The sequence below is a fragment of the Odocoileus virginianus genome, chromosome 15 (assembly GCF_023699985.2).
Source record: "Odocoileus virginianus isolate 20LAN1187 ecotype Illinois chromosome 15, Ovbor_1.2, whole genome shotgun sequence".
Classification (NCBI taxonomy): Eukaryota; Metazoa; Chordata; class Mammalia; order Artiodactyla; family Cervidae; genus Odocoileus; species Odocoileus virginianus.
In genome coordinates this window covers 54,748,357-54,772,234 of record NC_069688.1, presented here as the reverse complement: position 1 = coordinate 54,772,234, position 23,878 = coordinate 54,748,357, and the positions used below count along the sequence as shown (strand labels likewise).

The following is a 23,878-nucleotide window of genomic DNA, read 5'->3' as shown; positions in this document are numbered from 1 at the left end:
GTTAATTCTCCCACCAGCTATGAAACTTGTGCTCCCTGCTTTGAAAGCATGGAGTCTTAACCACTGGACCACCAGGGGAAGTCCCCTCTCAGTGCTTCTTACTGATACAAATATTCTTATTTGAATTTTTTTTTGAAATTTCTTATACTAGAATTTAATATTAAATTTTTGTCTTAATGGCTTGATTTATTTAAAAAATGGTATTGAACTGCCACTGTCACTAAAATACTTGGATAACTTGGGGACCCAGAATAAGGAATGAAGAGAATAGTCTCTTCACAAAAGATTTAAGTAGGGAGGTAAACACATACATTATCCCATGCATGATAATATGGCTGGGGTATTGGGGAAATGCCAGTTATCACATAAACCTCACTTGTTGGCAGTGTATTCCCTGAGAATTTGCTGTGTAAATACCAATTATGTCTGTGTAAGATAAAAATTTGGAATCCTTTTAAAACTTTTAGGCCTTTTAGAATTCAGGATCTTTTTTACGGTGACTAAGAATAGCAAAATTGAGAGACTGTAATTTTTTCTTTTGTTCTTTTATTTTTTTCAGTGTTTGAAAGATGTATGGAGATCCTAAAACCTTCAGACATAAGACAACTTCCAGCAACTTCAGGAGAAGTTTGTCTACACTCAGGCTGCAGTATTTTCAGCAAACATCATTGGACGGTGGGCCAGCGCCCTATCTTTTGGTGGAATGAAAAATTTGAGCCAGTGAAGCCAAATTCTCATTGCAAGCAGCATGCTTGGCTCCTTGCTCACTGCAAACAGGCGTTTAAAATGTGAATTTGAAATCGGGTGTCTCCATTACTACCAGCTAATGTGGCATCATAGGTGTTTCCTAAGTTTTAAGTCTCACGGGGAAAAAAATATTCCACTAACATCTGCCATCTCCACCAGGAACTCTTTTATGGAAGCTCCACTTTTGTGTGTTCCCAGTCTTCTCTCTGGCTCCCTATCTTCTGCACAATCACGTGCTCTTCTGAAGTAAGAATAAGGTCTTAGAGTACATAAGTCCCAGACTTACAAAAAGAAATAAAGCTATTATTTCCCCAGTCTCTTGGCCATCACAATGTCTTACCAGTTAAAAGCCACCAAAAACTATTTTTAGAACACCTTGGAATAAATGAGAAGAAATGGCACACCCATCACAAAACATACATAGTTTAACAGTTGTGTTTTTTCTCAGTGGGTATCAATTGTAAATAAAAATGAACTAGGGGCCAAAATATAAAACCAAAAATGAAGCAGCTACGTGTAGTTATTAATTTCTAGTTTGAACTGTAACTGAATACTGTGGCTTCGTATGTATTATTTTATACTGTACTTTTTCCATTATTGATGGTTCAGACTTTAATAAGAAATTCCATAGTTTTTAATATCACAAATGAGAATATTTGAACAATGTATTCTAGAAAGCAATATACTAACTAAAGTGAATGCTTGTATATAATAAGATAGCCTTAATCCTTTTTCTCTAATGCCTTAACTATCAAGTAATGAAAACTTTTAAAAAGCCTAGGGTTATAGTCAGCATGCTAGACTGAGAGGTAAGCACTGATGTGATGAGAACAGGTACTGATGCTGTCAGTGTTTAGCACTGTGTTTAGCTGTGTTTTTGCTCCAGAAGTGCAATATTAGACACTAGCTAGATAGTACTGCTGCCTCGTGGTAACTCCAAAGAGAAAAACAGAATTTGATTAACCGAGTGCACATGTTCCTTTAAGTTACTCTTAATGTCCTTAGCTTGAATGCAATGCCATACAGATTTATGTGGCTGCTATTTTTATTTACTTTGCATTATTTTGATTAATACCTTGAATGGAAAGCCAAACATTCCCTCTTCACTGACCAGTAATGGCCCTTTAACTGCAGTAGGAAAAATAAAAATAAGAAAAACCATGTTGTGTGAAAATTGGTGATAACTGGCACTTAAGATCATAAAAATAGTTCTTTATCCTTGGCTGCCTTAAGATGCTGTTTGCCCAGAGCTCTGAAAGACTTTAAGATAGGCGGTAATACTACAATACTACTGAATTTTTGTAGAATTGTTACATTTGATAATAAAACATGCCTGTTTAATCTCAATGTTTGCATTCTGTTTTGTAATTAGAAGAGTTCAGGGTAATAGATGAAGGGTGTGGTGGGTAGAGCCATCTTTTCCTGAGGTGGTAGGATATTTCCCTAAGTTACTGTGAGTATTTGTAGGTGTGCTCTGTCGTGTCTGACTCTGTGACCCCATGGACTGTAGCTCGCCAGGCTCCTCTATCCATGGAATTTTCCAGGCAAGAGTACCGGATTGGGTTGCCATTTCCTTTTCCAGGGGATCCTCCTGACCAAGGGAATCGAACCTGCCTATCCCGTACTTCCTGCATTGCAGGCAGATTCTTTACTGCTGAAACACAGGGGAAGCTATCAATGATTAATGCACTCCAGATACAGATTAAACAACCAGCTTTAGAGTATAAATCATTGAGACTTTGACCCCAAAATTCTTAAAACTGTAGTCATAGTTATTAATATGTGGCCCTTGCATCATATTATTAGAGCTCTGTTCGCTTGACAATTTGAAAACCTATTGGAGTCACGTAAGACATTTCTTAAAAGCCATATAATAAAAGCTAGAACTCTAGTGTTTCTGAATCCCACATATTTCTTTATTCCAGTTTCTCTCTGCTAATTCTGAGTTGTCCAATATTCTCTCTAATCCAAGTTTTATCCATTTTTTAGGAGCCAGGTTAAGACTTGCCTGACTTCCACCATTTTAGAGTTGCATATATTGACCGTACCATTATTTGAAGTATATACTCTTCATGGAGTTCAATTCCAGATCTAGTACATTTTTGCACCCATGATCTTGTTAAGCACTCACCAAATGAAGTTTAGTTCACCTGGGACGCTTTTGCAATCTCAGTCCTTGCCAACATCATTCATAAGAATGAAACAATTGCTCTCAGGTTTGTGCTTCAGCTTTGGGTCTGTGAGGAGGGAGCAGAGTCCTCTGGGCAACCTAAGGTTCTGCTCCAGGTTCCTGTACCTTTATGTCTCTAGTGGGCATTTAATGTCCAAGCTATTCCTTGCCTTAAAGAAAAACAGGTTGCCTGCACTAAGGAGATAGCTATTTACCTCCTTGAAATAGTACCTCATTCAGTTGCTCCTAAGGCAGAAAAAGAACATAGGCAGTCACGATGGTATGAGATTAAGAAAGGCCGGTGGGGAAAGAGTTGAGAATAGATGGGACCGGAGTACATATAAAAAAAAAATCCTAAAGTCCATCTCTTAGGTTTATAGTTGGTTACATAATTTCTCTTCCTCTCTCTGCATCCCCCAGCTCTTTGGGGGAAATGATTTTAACATCTACAAAAACAGAATAATGGCCACCAAGCCTCTATCCAGCTTCAACAATTACAAACTCAAAGTCTTTCCTATAGATGGATTATACCATCAATTGTAAAATCTATTACATACAGGATTATGTGTAGTTACATTGTTGTTCAGTCACTACGATGTGTCCGACTCTGCGACCCCATGAACTGCAGCACGCCAGGCTTCTCTGACCTTCATTACCTCCCTGAGTTTGCTCAGACTCATGTCTATGAGTCAGTGAGGCCATTCAACCATCTCATCCTCTGTGGCTTCCTTCTTTTTCCCTCAGTCTTTCCCAGTGTCAGGGTTTTTTCCTAATGTGGCAGCTCTTTGTATCAGGTCGTCAAAGAACTGGAGCTTCAGCATCAGTCCTTCCAATGAATATTCAGGATTGATTTCCTTTAGGATTGACTGATTTGATCTTCTTGCAGTCCAAGGGACTCTCGAGAGTCTTCTCCAGCACCACAGATTGAAAGCATCAGTTCTTTGGCACACAGCCTTCTTTATGGTCCAATTCTCACATCCATACATGACTATTGAAAAAACCATAGCTTTGACTATACAGACCTTTGTCGGCAAAGTGATCTCTGCTTTTTAATACTGTCTAGGTTTGTCATGGCTATTCTTCCAAGGAGCAAGTGTCTTTTAACTGCATGGCTGCAGTCACCATCCACATTGACTTTGGAGTCCAAAATGAAATCTGACAGTTTCCACATTTTCCCCATCTGTTTGCCATGAAGTGATGGGATTGGATGCCATGATCTTAGTTTTTTGAATGTTGAGTTTTAAGCCAGCTTTTTCACTCTCCTCTTTCACCTTCATCAAGAATCTCTTTAGTTCCTCTTCACCTGCCATTAAAGTGGCATCATCTGCATATCTGAGGTTGTTGATATTTCTCCTAGCAATTTTGATTCCAGCTTGTGATTCATCCAGCCCAGCATTTTTCATTATGTTCTCTGCATGTAAGTTAAATAAGCAGGGTGACAATATACATCCTTGAAGTATCCTCTTCCAGTTTTGAACCAGTCTGTTTGTCCATATCCAGTTCTAACTGTTGCTTCTCATCCTGTATACAGGTTTCTCAGGAAGCAGGTAATGTGGTCTGGTATTCCCATCTCATTAAGAATATTCTACAGTTTGTTGTGATCTGCACAGCCAAAGGCTTTAGCATAGTCCATAAAGCAGAAAGAGATGATTTTTTGGAATTCCTTTCCTTTTCCATGATCCACTGTATGCTGACAATTTGATTTCTGGTTCCTCTGCCTTTTCTAAATCCAGTTTATATATCTGGAAGTTCTCAGTTCACATGCTGCTGAAGCCTAGCTTGAAGGAATTTGAGCATAATCTTGCTGGCATGTGAAATGAGTGCAACTGTTCAGTAATTTGAATATTCTTTAGCATTGCCTTTCTTTGGAATTGGAATGAAAACTAGATTATCCATATTTCTTTCCACTTTTCCCACTGTTGTATTATTTTGAAGCAAATTCTTTGGGCCAAGATGAAAATGGAGCTCCAAGTATAAAACTGGGCCATGGTAGGAAATGTTTTAATGAAAAGTGTGTGTGCTCAGTCATGTCTGACCCTTTGTGACCCCATGAATGGTAGCTCAAAGGCTCCTCTGTCCAGGGAATTTTCCGGGCAAGAATACTGGAGCAGGTTGCCATTTCTGCCGCAGGGATAGAACCTGTCTCTTGCATCTCCTGCACTGGCAGATTCTTTACCACTGTGCTACCTGGGAAGCTTCTTAGTGAGAAGAGGCAAAGGCTAAATAGGACTGAACTGGTGGAAATAATTCGGTTTCTGAATTTCTGCAATTGTGCTTTGTAATCCATTCCCTAGCCCATGTGCCAATATGAGACACAGACTAGACAGGAGATGGTGTAAACTGAGGATTGGAAGGCCACCAGGATGGAATTCAGGAATAAGAGAGCCCGGAATGAGTACTATAGGGAGAAATTGTTTTTCTACATTTTTGCTGCCTTCTTTAAGTGAGTTTTGAGGTCAAGATCCTAAGGGATCAAAGGTTCAAAAACAAATGACTTGCTCCTAACTTAGATAAATTAAAGGGAAATGTCCATATTTCAGTGTACTTCCCCTCAGTTACTTTATGTGGAAAGTGGAGGGATATTTCAAGCCAAAACCATGCTGATAATCATTACTTTGGAAGAGTATACAACCAAAAAAGCACTGAGAATATGTATGATCCACAATAAAAAGCACTGTGTAGGTTAAATGAATCTTCCCAACAACCTATTCGGTGGCAGTGGGTGGTAAAGAACCGCCTGCCAATGCAGGAGACGTAAGAGACTCAGGTTTTATCCCTGGGTCAGGAAGATCCCCTGCAGGAGGGCATGGCAACCCACTCCAGTATTCCTGCCTGAAGAATCCCATGGACAGAGGAGCCTGGCAGGCTACAGTCCATGGGGTCACAAAGAACCAGACACTTTTGAAGCAATTTAGCATGCACGCAACACTTATTATTTTTATTGACCAGGAAATTAAGTGTAGGTTAAGTACTATCTGTCATGGCTGCACAGAAAGTACAGGAAAGGATCTAGAAGATAAAGATTTGGAGTTTAGTTGATGTGATTAGTGCTCTCATAACTGCTTCTTAGCAGTTCTGGCTCTTTTCCTAGCATTGCACAAATACAGTCCATCATTACAGAGTCATAGAGTTGGGCTTCAAAATGTTCCTTTGGTCTGCCTTTTCACGTTATTACCAGTGCGCCATCAGTTCAGCTGCTGAATTATTCAGCAGCTACATACTGTTGCTGTGCTAAAAGGCAATGTTGATAAATGAGTAACAAAGCTGCTGATTACACACTCAAATTTGAGCCAGTGTTTTTTAACTCATATGAAACCAATATGATAGTGTAGTTAAACACTAGAAACATATTTTTAAAAATCAATGTGGAATTCATGTTGTTCTGGATGGGTGTGTGTGTGTGTGTGTGTGTGTGTGTGTGTGTGTGTGACAGAGAGAAAGGAAGAGAATCATCCTTCAGTTCTCAGCCGCTGTGTGTGTGCGTGTGTGCGTATGTGTGTGTGCAACGGAGAGAGAGAGAGAGTGAGACAGATTCATGCTTCCTTCCCTGATGGTGTTTCTCATGGTTTATTCCTTAGCCACCACTTTCTCTATCAATTTTCTGGGCAAATTCACTAACTTACTTCTGCATTCTTCTTTGGAGCTACCAGCTTCTAAACCCAACAATTCAATGGACATTTATTCCCATTTAAACATCTCTCTGGGCATTTCAAACACAACATGCTAAAAACAAACATATCTTTCTATGCTAGCAGGTCTGAAAACCTGCTACTCATGTTTTCTCTACTTCAGGAACCAGCACATAGTACCAGGTATTAAAGTTAGGAAAGCCATTTGTAACTTCCTCACCTCACCATCCTCATCATTAGTATTTCTCACCAGTTCTTTGCCTCAGTATTGAATCCATGCATCAAATTCTGCTTTCCTCTATTGCCAGAATGCTTTTTTATAAGAATAATATTTCAAATTATTACTTTTTAAATAAAAATGTTTATTTATTTATTTGGCTGCACTGGTCTTTAGTTGCAGCATGCAGAATCCTTAGCTTCAGCATATGAACTCATAGTTGTAGTATCTAGTTCCCTAACCAGGGATCAAACCTGGGCCCTGGGAGTGTGGAGTCTTAGCCACTGGACCACCCGGGAAGTCCCTGATTACATGTTGTGAAACCACTTCATTGAAGTATTATTGAGATATAAAGACTGTACTTAATATTTGCAACTTGGTGAGCTGGATCATAGAAAAAGCAAGAGAGTTCCAGAAAAACATCTGCTTCTGCTTTATTGACTATGCCAAAGCCTTTGACTGTGTGGATCACTACAAACTGTGGAAAATTCTTAAAGAGATGGGAATACCAGAATACCTTACCTGCCTCCTGAGAAACCTATTTGCAGGTCAAGAAGCAACAGTTAGAACCGACATAGAACAATGGACCGGTTCAAAATTGGGAAAGGAGTGTGTCAAAGCTGAAAATTGTTAACCTGCTTATTTAACTTAAATGCAGAGTACATCATGAGAAATGCCGGACTGGATGAAGCACAAGCTGGAATCAAGATTGCCGGGAGAAATATCAATAATCTCAGATATGCAGATGACACCACCCTTATGGCAGAAAGTGAAGAGGAACTAAAGAGCCTCTTGATGAAAGTGAAAGGAGAGTGAAAATTCTGGCTTAAAACTCAACATTCAAAAAACTAAGATCATGGCATCCAGTCCCATCACTTCATGGCAAAGAGATGGGGGAACAATGGAAACAGTGACAGACTTTATTTTCTTGGTCTCCAAAATCACTGCAGATGGTGACTGCGGCCATGAAATTAAAAGATGCTTGCTCCTAGGAAGAAAAGCTATGACAAACCTAGACAGTGTATTTAAAAGCAGAAACATCACTTTGCCAACAAAGGTCTGTATAGTCATAGCTATGGTTTTTTCAGTAGTCATGTATGGATGTGAAAGCTGGACCATAAAGAAGGTTGAGCACTGAAGAATTGATGCTTTCACGCTGTGGTGTTGGAGAAGACTCTTGAGGGTCCCATGTACTGCAAGATCAAAGCAGTCAGTCCTAAAGGAAATCAACCCTGAATATTCATTGGAAGATTGATGCTGAAGCTGAAACTCCAATACTTTGGCCATCTGATGCAAAGAGCCATCTCATTGGAAAAGATCCTGACGCAGGGAAAGATTGAGGGCAGGAGGAGAAGGGGTCAACAGAGGACAAGATGGTTGGATGGCATCCCCGACTCAATGGACATGAGTTTGAGCAAGCTCCAAGAGATGGTGAAGGACAGGGATATCTGGCGTGCTGCAGTCCATGTGGTCGCAGAGTCAGACAAGACTAAGCAACTTAATAGCGTGCTGGGTAAGCATATTAGTGAAACCATCACCACAATCAATGCCACAAGTATCTATTACCTCCAAAAATTTCCTCCCACCCTCTTTTTGTGTGGGTGTGTGATAAAAACACAACAAAGTGATATGTGTTCTTAACATGTTTTCTACTAAAGGTTTCCATTTGCTGTTTAAAATACCCAAACGTATTACTGCATGCTATTGGGTGAGCTGACTTCTGCCTACCTCTTGAGTTTTATTCAAGGCACCCTTACCCTCATGTTCTACGTTTGTTGTCTTTTTTCCTGTTCGTTACAAGAGTGATGCACTGTTTTTTTCTGTTATCTTTCTCTTCACTGACTAACTGCTATGCAGAATTCTTACCCTTCCTAAGGAAGGCCTTTCCTGACTCACTAGACTCTGTATATCTCCCTATAATCTGCTCCCCAGATTGTAACTTCCATCAAGATAAAGTGTATCTTCTTCCCCACTGAATCCTTCGTGAGTAGGCAGCACTTGGGATATATACTATAAGTATCTGTTGAATGAATAAGTGTATGTTTATTCCTGCAGGTGAAAAGGAACGTGCTTTATGCAGTTTTCCTTTAAAGTTGTCTATAAATGTAAATGTTAAAAGTAAAAAATCATTTTTCTTTAGCACCATTTAAAATGTTAGTATTACCTAGTTATTAACAGTATGCTTTTTACACTAAAGTGTAAAGTCAGAGTCACCTTTAACATTGATGTACACATCTAAAGAGAAAGTTTGGTATGAAATTCACCCAAACATGATTTTGGATGCTTCTGCCATCTCCAGGACTCACAGTGACTTTTCAGGGTCCTATTCTCAATCAGAGTGCTTATGCAGAATTATAACAAGATTTTTTAAATTTATATTTAAATCAAGTCTTACTTGGTGAACAGATTTTTTTCTTGTCTTTGTTGTTGTTTTTTCTTTTACTGTATTAAGAAAAAAAATACCATGGCAATTACCCTGTTACACTTAAATTGTTATGATGATACACTGTAATTTTGCTGGGAAAACTTTTCCCCCTACAATCACTGTATGCTTTTGGCTTTAAGATATATCTGTACTTTGGAAGTGTGACTAGTCCTCCACACAGCTGGTCTAGATACACCCGACCAGTCATCTGCACTGATTGTCTGGCTGAGAAGTAGATCGATGGTGGCTCTAGGAGGCACCAGGCCCATCCAAGGTCTAGCTGGGAGCATTTTCAGGGTGGGATGACGGCATCAGCAGTTTCATGTATCAGGGCTTGAGGAATGGCAGGTTCTTTTCTGAATCAATAATCGAGGTACTCAGAATCCACCTGCTATCTAATTGCCTTCCCTCAATCGTGAGAAAGAATTTAATGTTATTTACATGGGTCCAGAATGCCGGAGAGTAACCAGTGCTAGGGAGCTCCTCATGGGGCAGTCTCAATCCATAAATAGGGTCAAAAAAGGAACGAAAGGCCAAACCAAACCAAAAGCAGGATACTTAATTAAATGGGAATTTCAAATAAGTAATTTTTAGCTTAAGCTGGCCCAAATATTGCATGGAGCATATTATACTAAAGTGTCCTATATTATCTGGCAATTCTAATATTCAATTCAACTAAATTTCACAAATATTTACTTACTTACTTACCTGAAAGAAGAGAGGATGAAATCTTGGTCTACTAAAATAGAAGCTTTGCCTGGGAAAATCTTAATAATAAGCCATTTAGTACCACTAATTTTTTTTATTAATGAATGAAAAAATGTGTTTAATGAATTATTGCTTTCCTATGACTAATTTGGTTAAATAAAAGTCTTTTCCTGGAGGAGTTTTAACTGGAGGAAAAAACTGTACTTTAGAAAATGTCCTTGAGTTCAACTGTCTGTGTTCAAACGTCCTATGTTCAATTTAAAAATATTTAAATATGGAGAAGGAAATGGCAACCCACTCCAGTATTCTTGCCTGGAAATGTCCGTGGACAGAGGAGCCTGGCGGGCTGAAGTCCATGGGATTACATGACTGAGCATGTGTGCATGAGGGTGGAGGGAGATGGGTTGGTAGCAATAAAGTGATAGAACTAAAAAAAATAAATAAATAAAAATAAAAATATTTAAATAGAATACACATTGTTTAATGTTTTCCCACTGGGGAGGCTCATACAGTTTCCCAGTTTGACTGTTGCTTTGTATGACTGTAATTCTTCCAGTGAGTGGAAGAGGAAGACAGCCGATCCTTGTGAGTGATAACAGAGCAAATATATTCAGGAGGCACCGAAGTACAGCTTCAAACAATGAGGAAAAAGCGAGGTCTGCTTGAGAAGCAACCGCAGGAGCAACTGAAAACACAGCCCTTTATTTCCTCTTTTACAGAAAAAGCATAGAAAAAAATTAATCCATATTCACAAGAAGAACTAACAACAAGCTAAGACAAAACAGCGTCTAATCATAGTTTTCATGGTTAGTGTGAAATATACAACTTATCTAACACATCCACAGCTCATACTATTATCAGCAACTTTTAAATTAATTACCAACATAGTCTACAACATGTTTCGAAGAGTTGAAAGAACAGGATAAAACATGACCAAAGTACAAGTCAGAATATAGTGCTGGTAAGAGTGTTATGTGTTTTCAAAGACTAATTGATCATACCTGATTCAGATTTCACACAGGAGATGGTATTGAGAATAACTTAAATATGTTACTTAATGGGTAATTACAAATTTATGACATAATAAGGGTGAGAAAGAGCTCCATATCTTGAATAGAAGAAAAGCTGAACTAATGCAAAGATTTCACACTAATTATTCTATATGCTAAAATGGACAATTGGATAGAAGAGTATCTTTTTTTTTTTTAGAAGAGTATCTTTTAAAATAGACTTTACTTATTTTTTTTTTTGGTTTCAAGTAGGTAAGTCTTCAGGGACTTTTGTTCTGTATTTGTCTCATATCCTGGTAACAAACAGTACTTGGCACACAGAAGGCACATGATCAATTTTAAGATAGAAACCTTAAGAGTCATTTTCAACTCATCCTTTATCACATCCGATTTGTCGCTAGGCCCTGTAGATTTTACTTCCAGCATCTTTTGAATCCGTTCTCTTTGAACACTTTTATTTCCATTGCCTTATTTCAAGCCTTTAGTTTTTAACCCAGTTACTACAATACCCTTCTAATCTACATTTTCTTAAAAGACTTAAGTTCTTAAACAAAGCATTTCACATCAATCCCTAAAAATATCCATTGCATATGAAAAGGGTCCTTAAACTTCTAGGTGGTGGTTTAGTCTCTAAATCGTGTCCAACTCTTGCAACCCCATGGACTGTATCCTGCCGGGCTCCTCTGTTCATGGGATTTCCCAGGCAAGAATACTGGAGTGGGTTGCCATTTCCTTCTCCAGGCGATCTTCCCGACCCAGAGATGGAACCAGGGTCTCTTGCATTGCAGGCAGATTCTTTACCAATTGAGCCACCAGGGAAGCCAAACTTCTAGAGGAGGCAGCAAATCATACTGTTCTTTGAGTGTAGACTGTAAATAAAAGACCATTCGAGAAAATCTGAAGTGTTTAGGATTGGTCAAGATGCTGCTGCTGCTGCTAAGTCGCTTCAGTTGTGTCCGACTCTGTGCGACCCCATAGACGGCAGCCCACCAGGCTCCCCCGTCCCTGGGATTCTCCAGGCAAGAACACTGGAGTGGGTTGCCATTTCCTTCTCCAATGCATGAAAGTGAAAAGTGAAAGTGAAGTTGCTCAGTCGTGTCTGACTCTTTGCGACCCCATGGACTGCAGCCTACCAGGCTTCTCTGTCCATGGGATTTTCCAGGCAAAAGTACCGGAGTGGGTTGCCATTGCCTTCTCTGTGGTCAAGGTGAGGCAAAGGTTAATGAAATGACCCTTCACATTCTGGATGGGAAACTAGCAGTCCATGGTCTGTAGTCATAAAATGGTCAATAAAGTCAGGATCAGAAGTTATCATTCTGATTATCACACATATTTGGACCACGTGTGTGCCTGGTTGTGTGTAGTACCATCTGGAATCACCTGGTCTTATTGAGTTGTGGAGTGACCTAATGAAAGCTCAGCTATACTGCCAGGTGAATGGCGACATCCTGAGCAGTTAGGGGGTATGTCTTTCCGGATGAAGTTGATATTTGGAATAAAAAATGTCTTTAAAAAAATGTCTTATTTTTCTCATAGGAAAATTACACTGGTTCAGGGATGAAATGATTCATTCTCAGTCTTATGGGAAGGTTTAGGGTTCAAGGGAAGAATGTTCCTATTAGGGAACACAATCACAATTCCACTGATTTGTATCTAAAGATTGAATAAGTATCTCTCCTTTCATATTCCCATTTGATTTCAAGAATCAATATGTTTTCTCTTTTTCTACTTCTGTGTAGAGCATGTAGGAATTGAGGAATGGTCATCACCTCAAGACCCCTGACATGGAAAACAGTGGTCCTCATGAGCTGGAGCTCTGCTTGCTTCTCATCTGATAAGCTGGGCACTGAAATCTGCTGCTTGTGTACATGGGCTCTTGCGGTTTTCAATGACCAACAGTTTTGTTCTTAGTTTTGACTCAGGCCTTTTTTGGGCAACTAACGTCTTCCACCCATGTTTCTAACTCCTTGTCCAATGTTACTTGTCAGGCAAAAAATATTTACAGGTGACCAAAGGCATAAAAAGAGTTCCTGGAACTGTTTTTGCATAGCACTGAAAGCTGATAGCTTCTCCCCAAATGTACTGACTTAATATAGGTGCTATTAGGAAGGAGACTCTTGCTGTCTGCTAAAAATGGGACGACCATCATTACCCCATAACTTCAGTGAGTTCCTGTGCTTTTTTTCTCTCATTCTATAATGGGCATTTTATCAGTTCCTAAATGTACTTTTTCCTACTGTTGAAATGCATGAATGCAAAGTGGTATGACCCGGATAACCACAATAGTGTGGTCACTCACCTAGAACCAGACATCCTGGAGTGCAAAGTCAAGTAGGCCTTAGGAAGCCTTTCTACAAAACTAGTGGGGGTGATGGAATTCCAGCTGAGCTTTAAAATTCTAAAGGGTGATGCTCTTAAAGTGCTGCTCACAATATGTCAGGAAATTTGGAAAACTCAGCAGTGGCCACAGGATTGGAAAATGTCAGCTTTCATTTCAATCCCAAAGAAGGGCAATGCCAAAGTATGTTCAAATTACCATACAATTGCACTCATTTCACATGCTAGCAATGTGATGCTCAAAATCCTTCAAGCTAGTGGCGCTAGTGGTAAAGAAACCATCTGCCAATCCCGGACTTGCAAGGGATGCAAGTTTGATCCCTAGGTGGGGGAAGATCCCCTGGAGAAGGAAATGACAACCCACTCCAGTATTCTTGCCTGGGAAATCCCATGGACAGAGGAGCTCGATGGGTCTCAGTTCATGGGGTCGCAAAGATTTGGAGACCACTGAAGCGACTTAGCACAGCACACAGGCTTCAGTAGTATGTGAACTGAGAACTTCCAGATGTACAAGCCGAGTTTTCAAGAGGCAGAGGAACTAAAGATCAAATCGCCTACATTCGTCGGATCATAGAGGAAGCAAGGGAATTCCAGAAAGATATGTTTCATTGACTACGCTAAGGCCTTTGACTGTGTGGATCACAATAAACTGTGGGAAATTCTTAAAGAGACGGAGTACCGGGTTACCCTACCTGTCTCCTGAGAAATCTGTAGGTAGGTCAAGAAGGAACAGTTAGAATCAGACATGGAACAACTGACTGGTTCAAAATGGGAAAAGGAGTATGACAAGGCTGTATATCGTCACCTTGCTTATCTAGCTTATATGCAGAGTACATCATGTGAAATGCAGCCTGGGAAACTCACAAGCTGAAATCAAGTGCTGGGAGAAATTTCAGCCACCTGAGATATGCAGATAATACCACTCTAAGGGCAGAAAGTGAAGAGGAACAAAAGAGCCTCTTTGATGAGGGTGAAAAGCTGACTTAAAACGCAACAGTCAAAAACCTAACATCATGGCATCCAGTCCCATCAGTTCATGGCAAATAGAAGGGGGGAAAGTGGAAGCAGTGACAGATTTTATTTTCTTGGGTTCCAAAATCACTGCAGACAATGATTGCAGCCATGCAATTAAAAGATGCTTGCTCCTTGGAAGGAAAGCTATGACAAACCCAGACAGTGTATTCAAAAGCAGAGGCATCTTTTTAATATGTGACAAAGTCAAAGCTATGGTTTTCCTAGTAGTCATGTATTGATCTGACAGGTGGACTGGAAAGAAGGCTGAGTGCCAAAGAATTGATGGTTTTGAACTGTGGTGATAGAGAAGACTTTTGAGAATCCCTTGGAGAGCAAGGAGCTTAAACCTAAACCTAAAGGAAATCAACCTGACATATTCATTTGAAGGACTGTTGCTAAAGCTGAAGCTCCAACAGTTTGGCCGCCTGATGTTTAGAGCTGACTCTCTGGGAAAGACTCGGACTCTGGGAAAGACTGAAGGTGAAAGGAGAAGGGCTGCATCAGGGGATAAGATGGTTAGAAAGTACCACTGACTCAATGGCCATGAATCTGAGTAAACTCCGGGAGATAGGGAAGGACAGGAGAGCCTGTCATGCTGTAGTCCAAGGGAACACAAAGACAAGACTTAACCACTGAAGGACAACTCTGTTGAGGGGAAAGATCCAGGTATGTTTGGAGAATGCCTGATACAACAGAAGTGAAGATAAACAGCATGCCAAGTTAAAACTGTTTCATTGCTGTGGAATATCTAAACTGCACCCTCTCCTCTGCACTGGCCATAGTATTATTGTTTGTAAAATAATATTATGAAATGCAGATACATTTGTTTAACCACTTTGGGCAGTTAAGACACAAGTTCCAAGTACAAGCTTCTTTCTTGTAAATGTCAAGCGGGCTACTAACTCAATGTGCCAACAACCCAAAGGGTTTTTGCCGCGCTCTGAAGGCACTGTGAGGAGGCAGGGGCCCTGGCTCAGATTAGCTTGGTGACCTACACTCGCTGGACCTCCTTTTCCTCTCTGTAAAATGGGGAAGGTCTGGATATTCTCTGGACTGTGCCTTAGTCACTCAGTCTTGTGCGATTCTCTGTGACCCCATGGATTGAAGCCTACCAGGCTCCTCTGTCCATGGGATTCTCCAGGCAAGAATGCTGGGGTGGGTTTCCATGGCCTTCTCCAGGGGATCTTCCAGACCCAGGGATCGAACCCAAGTCTCCCTCATTGCAGTCGGAGTCTTTACCGTCTGAGCCACCAGGGTATACCTGAGTCCAGTCACAAAAGTGCCAGAAAGGCCCTCGGGCACCCACCTTGACCGGTGAGGATTGGGGGAAGGGCCTCAGCGGCGGATTTGTCTCCTGGGGGCGGGCGGAGGGCCCGGAGCGCCAGCCGTGGGCGGAGCCACCCCCGCCGGAGCCGCCTTCCTTCCTGCCCGCGCAGTCCCAGGCGCGCTCGCCAAACACTCCGGCCAGCCCTCAGCTCCCAGCACTCTGGTTCCAGGGCGGCCCGGGGCGGGGGACGCGGTTGGCGGCGACACCGGAGGGGGGCCGGGTGGGCGGGTCAGGAAGTGGGGGCGCGGCGGCCCGGGAGCGGGCCTGAGGAGAACTGCGGGGCTCGGCTACGCGGAGGCTGGAGACGCCGGACGGTGCGGGAGCCCCGAGGGGAGCCCCCCCGGCCTCCGCGGGGACGATGGCGGAGGAAGAAGGTGACCGGCCCCGGGGTCCGGCGCGCGTACGGCCGCCAGAGTTCGGCGCGCGTACGGCCGCCAGAGATCTCGGGAAATGAGGGCCGAGAGACCGGGGCGGCGGGTGGCCGCGGCTGTCCGGCGGGAAGGAGCGGGACCGCGGCGAGGGGGGCGGGAGGTGTGCGGAGACATCGAGAGGGAGCGGAGTGGACGGCCTGAAGTCGTGCCGGCTCGAGTGGGAGGCAGAAGTGGAGCTTGAAGTTGAAAATCGGGTCGCGGGAGAGAACGCCGTGGGGGGAGTGGCTGAGAGGAAGGGCCGGGAGCTGCTGGTGAGCGGAGCGGGGGACGGACTGGGGTTGAGAAGATGTCGGTGCGAGTGCTGAGTGTCTCTGCCGGAGTGAAAGTCTTGTAGCCGAGTGCCCCTCAGGCTGAGTGCGCTCCTGAGAAGTCTGTGGGTGCTGACCAGGTCACCCCCGGGTAAGAGGAGCCGTACGCCAAGGCGGGGGACAGAAAGAGGCAAGGGTTTGGGATGAAAGTGGTAAGTGAGGTGGATGGGAGGAGACGAAGAAGCAGAAACGGAAGAGAAGGTCACCAATTTCATTTGCGGGTTAGGGGGCGAAGGCCCAGGGAGAAGGAGTGAGTGGCTTTGGGGGGGATCCGGAGCGCGGAGTGCTTTGAGGGTGAAAGAAGGTGGGCTGGAGAAAGCTTTTCATGTCTTCGGGGCCACTGCCAAGACAACTCACTCAGTATTGATTCACAGAAGTTGATAGGTATGAGAGAAAAATGGGGAGCTGGGGCGGAACTTCGCCAGCGAGAGGTGTTCTAGGAAACATTTGTGTCACATGTTCATAATAGGCATGGTGCTTTCAGGCATAGATAATAATGGTATCGCCCGATTGAGCAGTTAGGCTTTTCATTCTCCTGAAAAACATGACTTTTTAACCCTGTTGAGGAGGGTTGTGAACGTGATCTGTTTAGACTGAAGCCTTGCTAAACCAGGAATGCAAGAAGGGAGTCTGAAGAATTCAGTGGAAAACAATTAAAAAAAAAATAATTTTAAGAATTGTTTGCTCTGTGACTTGCGGCTCTGTTCCTGCACTCACTCTTGCTTCATATTTGCCTCCTCCTTAAGTTTTCTGGGTTAAAACTGGTCTAATTTAAGACACTGTACCTAAAAACAGCTTCAAACTAAACTGTTTGTAGTTGGTAAGGAGGAATGTGTTTCTGTTTGTTGCCTTGGTTTTATCTTTGGTTCCAGTATATGTGATATTTTTTTATATTTTTTACTTTTCTAACTACCTGCAGATCTCTGGGGGTGGGTTGATAAGCTCACTTGTATGTTTCCATGAGCACTTAAAGCATAAAAAATTAGAAACTGCAGTATTAAAAGTCTTTAATATTATATATCATGCTAATGAGGAATTGTTTTAAGAGGTTAAAGTTAGACCTAACTAAACAGATATGATGTGGAACCACTTATGATTTCATAAGCCACACAAGTTTGTGAAATTTACTTCCATGATATAAAGTGAAAAATGACTTTTGTTTGTAGAAGGACAGGTAATCCAAAGGAGTGAAATACATCTTACTTGGAATAATTAATGCATTGAAGTTTTGTTAAGTTATAGTTTCATTCAACAGACTTTTAATTCCATAAATATTTGGCTGTCTAATATATTAGGTGTGCTTCCCCAGTGGCTCAACACGTAAAGAATATGCCTGCAATGCAGGAGACACAGGAGGTAGGGGTTTGATCTCTGGGTTGGGAAGATCCCCTGGAGGAGGATATGACAACCCATTGCAGTATTCTTGCCTGAAAGATCCCATGGACAGAGGAGCCTGGAAGGCTACAGCCCAAAGGGTCACAGAGAGTCAGACATGACTCAGCACAGCAACAACTAGTAATTAAATTCTTATTTATTGTAATCTAGTAATGATATTTATAGTAAGCATGTCTATGTGCTAGGCATTTTTCTGAGTACTTTGTGTTTATTAGGCACTCCATACTTTTTTTCAAAATGCATGTTATGTGTATTCACTCTATTAAAATTTGACTAAATAGTCTATTTTATTTGTATCCATATATTCTCTATATTGCTTTTTAGCTTATTCACTTCACTTGGACCCTTTTCTTTGTCCTACGTTTTTTCTAAGTAAATACTCTTTGGGAATCTCATCTTCTCTTGATGCTGTAGAGAGTCATGGTATTATATTTGTATTTCCTGGAAGAAATGTTAGAGCAAAGAAAGTGACAACCTTGAGTAGAGCAGTATTCACACTTCTCTTGGGAATTGCTATGTATAGTCTAGATGGACATTTGAAAGCCTATTTGTAGCCTGTTAACTGTATGATGTGAAGATCACAGAGCCAGAGACTGGAATAGTAGGTTGTTCCTGTGGCTCTGTTATCATTTTTATTTACTGGACTTTTTCTTTACAATGCTAAAATTATAAGATAGCGAAAAGAAAACTTGAATTCTATCCCAGAGCTTTCCTAACAGGATGAATAATCTGGTTTATCCACTGCTTTGGTCTTTGTTGCTTATCCACCTAGAGATTCTAGCTTTGTTTGTCAATTATGAACTTAAAAGATCAACATATAGAAAATGAGGTAAAATTTGCATCCAGTCAGTTTTGTTTTATAGTCACAGGCAAAAAGTTCAGGAACAAGATTGAAGCGATTGGTTAAAAAGCTTACTCTGTTTCCTAAGTAGTACTTTTTGCTCCCACAGTTTAATGCCACTGAAATTGGCATGTCTTAGAATCAGTGCATGTATTAAATATAGTAGTGTTTTTTTTTTTCGTCTTGAAAAACTGTTATTAAATAGTGTCTTAAAATATATGACACTTTAGAATCAAGAAAATAGTACTGGAATTCCTTGGAGGTCCATTGCTCAGGACTCCGAGTGTCCACTGCAAGGGGCATGGGTTTGATCTCTGGTCAGAGAACTAAGATCCCACAGCCTGTGCAGCATGGATGCAAAAAACAAAACAAAGAAATCGATGTGTGTGCACACTCTATTAAAATCTCTGTAAAGTGATTCACTGTATAGAGACATTTTTTTTAAAAGAAAAATGGTAACTTTTTGTGAAGAACGCTTTTCTGTGAATATCCTCATCCTTCCCAAGTTATCGTTATCTTAAATGCATACTTTTAGACTCTGTGTAATAAAAAAAGCCCTATAGCAACCCACAACAGTACTCTAGCCTGGAAAATCCCATGGACGGAGAAGCGTGGTAGGCTACAGTCCATGGGGTTGCAAAGAGTTGGATACGACTGAGCCACTTCACTTTTTCACTTTAACCCATTGATCACATATTTTGTTTGTCTTGCCTGGTTGCTCAGATAGTAAAGAATCAGCCTGCAGTGCAGGAGACTTGAGTTTGATCCCTGGTTCAGGAAGATCCCCTGGAGAAGGAAATAAGCACTCCAGTATTCTAGCCCGGAGAATCCCATGGACAGAGGAGCCTGGTGGGCTGTAGTCCACCAGGCCACAAAGCGTTGGGTACAACCGAGCTACTAACACTTTTAACTTTCAGTAGATTTGTTTACTTGATTTCTGAAATTACCCAATTACTTAAAAAAAAAATCTAATACTATTAACGTGTTTAATCGTGGATGTGTGTCTACTAAATAAATGTCTTGTGGTTAAATTTTTTTCTTATATTCTTTCTAAAATTTTTTGTGTATTTATTTTATTTTTGACTGTGTTGGTTCTTCGTTGCTGGGCGAGGGCTTTCTGTGGTTGTGGGGTGCAGGGCTACTCTCTAGTTGTGGTGCACGGGCCTCTTATTGTGGTGGCTTCTCTTGTTGTGGGGCGTAGGCTCTAGGATGCCCGGGCTTCAGTAGTTGTGCACGGCCTTAGTTGCCTCACAGCATGTGGGATCTTCCTGGACCAGGGACCTAACCCATGTCTCCTGCATTGGCAGGCAGATTCTTAACCACTGGACCACCAGGGAAGCCCTGTGTCCTTTTTCAGTAAAATGATTGCTTGCATCAGAAGACTTTGTTTGGCTTTACATAAATTTTCATTCTTGTTGACTGCTTCTAACTTTTGCTTTAACCCATAGGAGAATTAAAAGGAAATCATAAAGGAGGACTATAATAGTATTTATTAGTTGTCCCAGATTTGTATGCAAAAATGCTGGATATCCATGGTATGACTTCTAATAATGTCATTTTCTAATATGTTCACTGACTTTGCTACTTAACATGATTATAAGATAAAGAATAAATGATATAAAAATGGTTAAAATTTAGCCTAGTCAGACAGAATCCACTAAGTATACGGTATTTTTTCTCTCAGTATGTCAGTGTTAAAAGACATTTTAACAAACATAAGAATTTGCTTTGAAGCTCTTTTAAAATAAATTTTATTCATTTTCCACAGTAAAGTTAGAATTAGCCATCTGATAATCAGCAATAGTAGCTGATTCATTTGTCCTTTTTTGACTTCCCTTTTTAGACTCATTTTTCTATCCTTAAGCTATTATGAAGAGAAAAGAAAAAAAAAAACCCTGCTTCTATAGGAAAGAGATAAATTCTTGCACCACCTTAAGCCTTGACAGCCCATGATAGTGTCCTATATCTACATGACACTGTCTACCTCATAATTAACTAGGGAGGAAGAGTAATTACGGAGAATATAGTAAGTTCTTGTTTAATTTGGAATCTGGTTTACTGATTTAAAGGTACTTTCTGCATTACATTTTTTTAATTGGTTGTAGAAATAGTAGATAGTGTAATATGGGAAAAATTTCTGAAAGCTTCCCAAATAGAGGGATTTTTATAGGTTCAGCCTATTTTCTTTTATTTATTTATTTATTTTCCATTTATTTTTATTAGTTGGAGGCTAATTACTTTACAGTATTGTAGTGGTTTTTGCCATATATTGACATGAATCGGCCATGGATTTACATGTGTTCCCCATTCCGATCCCCCCCCCCCCCACCTCCCTCTCCATCCCATCCCTCTGGGTCTTCCCAGTGCACCAGCCCTGAGCACTTGTCTCATGCATCCAACCTGGGCTGGTGGTCTGTTTCACCCTTGATAGTATACTTGTTTCAATACTGTTCTCTCTGAACATCCCACCCTCACCTTCTCCCACAGAGTCTAAAAGTCTGTTCTGTACATCTGTGTCTCTTTTTCTGTTTTGCATATAGGGTTATCGTTACCATCTTTTTAAATTCCATATATATGCATTAGTATACTGTATTGGTTTTTATCTTTCTGGCTTACTTCTCAGCCTATTTTCTGATACCCAAACCTCTAAGACTGTTGAATGATAATGATAACACAGCACTGTGAAATTCTGTAGAACCTTCAGGATGAAAAAAAATGAAGTATAATTTTATGATCAATTTATTATATTTTTATTTTTAAAAAATTGTTATTTCATGAATAATGCATATGATACTCTCAGGTAACTTGACAAATAAGCCAATTTATTAAATAACACTTTGTTCTCCAGTCATTCTGGAAAAGAGTTTACTTATTTTAGGATGTTTTGAAAATAGCATCATCTCAAGAGAAGAGCTCAGTTTATCAATAAGACTTTGAAAGCATGGATTGGAGGCAGAACTTATATTGTCTTTTGGTTTGTAAGAATGTATGTTTTGCAGGGAGTGCTAAAATAATTATGAAAAGAGTTATCTTTGGTACTAATAGTTCTTCATGGGACTTTTGCCTTAGTATAATAAAGGTAAATCAGTTCAAGATATAGACAGAATAATTTGTTACACACATTGCAATAACTTCTCAAATCTTTTAAGGACCTACTGTAGAACTGCGCCAAAGAAAAAAGCCAAAGTCTTCAGAAAATAAAGAATCTGCCAAAGAAGAGAAAATCAATGACACTCCAGTTCCTGAAAGAGCTCCAAAACGTAAGTTAGATTTGGGGAGTTTTTTTTACTATTATAAAAATAGTTACATTAGGTAGTATTTTTACAGTAATATTTTAAATTATAAATATATTTTATCTTAAGTATGTGGTGATATCAGTCAGCTTTCATTACGTTTTGCTATAGAATAATTCCTAAGTGTCACTGGCTTACAAAAAGCATTTATTTCTGATTAACTTGCGTATCGTGGCTGTCGGTTGGTTGATGAAGCTTCATGTGTTCTGAAGGAACAATCTCTATTTGGGATATGTTCTTGTGGCAGAGAAAAAGAGCAGGAGACAGGCAGAGTCATGCAGTACCTCTTAAAGGTTTTGCTGAACTACATACTGTCACTTGTACTTGCATGCTGTTGGCCCAAAGAAGTCTTCCAATCAATCCAGGCAGTGGGGTGGAGAAGTTTATTCTGACTACAAGGATGCATGGAAAGTTATGTGGTAATGGGCAGGGATGAAAAATCTTTACAGGAAAGGACAAGGTAGTTGGAAGTAATAATAATAGTCTACCACATTCTGGCCTTTTGGTCGTAAATATTTACTTCTCTCCCTCAGATAAAATACACTTGGTACCTCCCCAACTCCAAGGAAGATGCTCAGTCTTACCTAGTGAGGGCATCAGTCTTGAAGCCTAAGGTCATCTTATCAGGGTCTATTCGGGGTCATCTCTGACTCATTCTGATCCAGAGGCCGAAGAATGAAAAAAACAAGTTACTTGCTCTGTGTCAGGGTTCCCCAAACCCAGTCCTATGTTCAGAGATTGAACAATACAAAACAAAATCAGCAAAGGGAAAAGGCATATAGGCTGAAGTCTGCAAGAAACTAGGCAAAATCTTCCAGGACACATAGGACATGCATAATTCCTTCAGCCTCAATTTGTGGCATTTGTAGTTTTGTCTGCCTGGGAAGCTTATTAATAACTTTGCTCAGGATTTTTAGTGGTGGCTGATCATGTAACCTCTGCTTAATGCATGCAAAAGTTCTAGACTCCTAGAAAGAAAGCAGTAGGTGTGAAGCTTACTGTTTGCACAAATAAGTTAGACACAGTAAACCGTTAATTAGAAAATGATGGGAAACCTTGTGAAATCCAGGTTCCCAGAGACCTACCAAGAGCCTAGCTGTTAAGCAGGCTTTTCTTAGCAAAGCAGTTATAAGCCTGCTATGGTAATCTTTTCTGTACATGCCCCCTTTTCTGTTATACATTTTTGGTTGGAGACAGGATAACCAAAATAAATGCTTCCATTCAGAAAGAGGAAGAGTGAGAGACACATTAAACACTGGTCCACAGCAATTTTGAAATCCTACTAGGTAAATATGAGGTCTTCTCCTCTGGGGAAGGGAATGTTTCTTGATTAGGCACTAGCTGTTTTCCTTGGGGATAGTTTCCCAGTTCATTGTTCTTTGTGGTCCTTGGCTTTATTCTCTGAAGGTCCTTCCTTTTCCATTATCTTCCTGAACCATATCGAAAAGTGGCTTTGGAGAATATGTCATCCTTAGGAGCTGAACAGCTTTTACAATAGATTCCTCCCAAAGGAAGTTCAAAGCCACTTTATGTAAATTTGTTCAAATAAGATAAACATTTTGGGAGATGGAAAATAATAATCCATCATATGTGTGATAAATCATTTTATAAAACTGCAATTTTAGTACAGACTTTTGTTTTTATTCCTTTAGATAACAAGATCACAAAAGAGATTATAACTAGAGTACCTTGATTATGAACTGCTTTGATTGCAGGAAAAAGATCAATTAGAACAGAACTGGCCCATTTGCCAGCAGACATGAAGAGAAAAATAGGAGTCCAAAATTTCTGAGTCTTGTAGTGTTGAAGTTAGTATTATTTATCTTTTCAATTAGTAAAACATAAAATTGAGAAATAATTTGAGTAACAAAGGCTGATAAAGATGAATCCTTAGGGCAATGACCAAATCAAGGGCATGACTGGTCACATAGTCTGTTAAAATGTGTGAGGTTTAAAGTTCAGTTCAGTTGCTCAGTCGTGTCCGACTCTTCTGCGACCCCATGAACCACAGCACACCAGGCCTCCC

At 40.5% G+C, this 23,878-nt stretch overlaps 2 protein-coding genes across 10 annotated transcripts in view; both read left to right on the top strand.

The window, feature by feature from the left end:
• The window catches only part of ESRP1 (epithelial splicing regulatory protein 1), a 57,264-nt gene extending 55,170 nt beyond the window's left edge, over positions 1 to 2,094 (top strand). For all 4 annotated transcript variants that reach the window (XM_020873154.2, XM_020873157.2, XM_020873156.2 and 1 more), the window contains one exon: positions 560 to 2,094. Coding sequence is in view for 1 of the 4 variants with exons in the window: in XM_020873157.2 (XP_020728816.1) it covers positions 560 to 566 (7 nt within the window). In the remaining 3 variants the exon portion in view is untranslated. The remainder of the gene's footprint in view (positions 1 to 559) is intronic.
• A 13,732-nt stretch (positions 2,095 to 15,826) lies between these two features.
• Positions 15,827 to 23,878, top strand: part of DPY19L4 (dpy-19 like 4) — a 60,683-nt gene continuing 52,631 nt past the window's right edge. Inside the window, exons 1-3 of one of the 6 annotated variants that reach the window (XM_070477382.1) lie at positions 15,827 to 15,958; positions 20,008 to 20,094; positions 21,709 to 21,819. In XM_070477382.1, the coding sequence (XP_070333483.1) occupies positions 20,079 to 20,094; positions 21,709 to 21,819 (127 nt within the window). In that variant the 5' untranslated portion in view covers positions 15,827 to 15,958; positions 20,008 to 20,078. Of the gene's footprint in view, positions 15,959 to 16,158; positions 16,267 to 16,294; positions 16,415 to 17,092; positions 17,839 to 20,007; positions 20,095 to 21,708; positions 21,820 to 23,878 lie in introns of those variants that run through there. The other 5 variants (XM_020873150.2, XM_020873149.2, XM_070477383.1 and 2 more) reach the window with 5 other exon arrangements.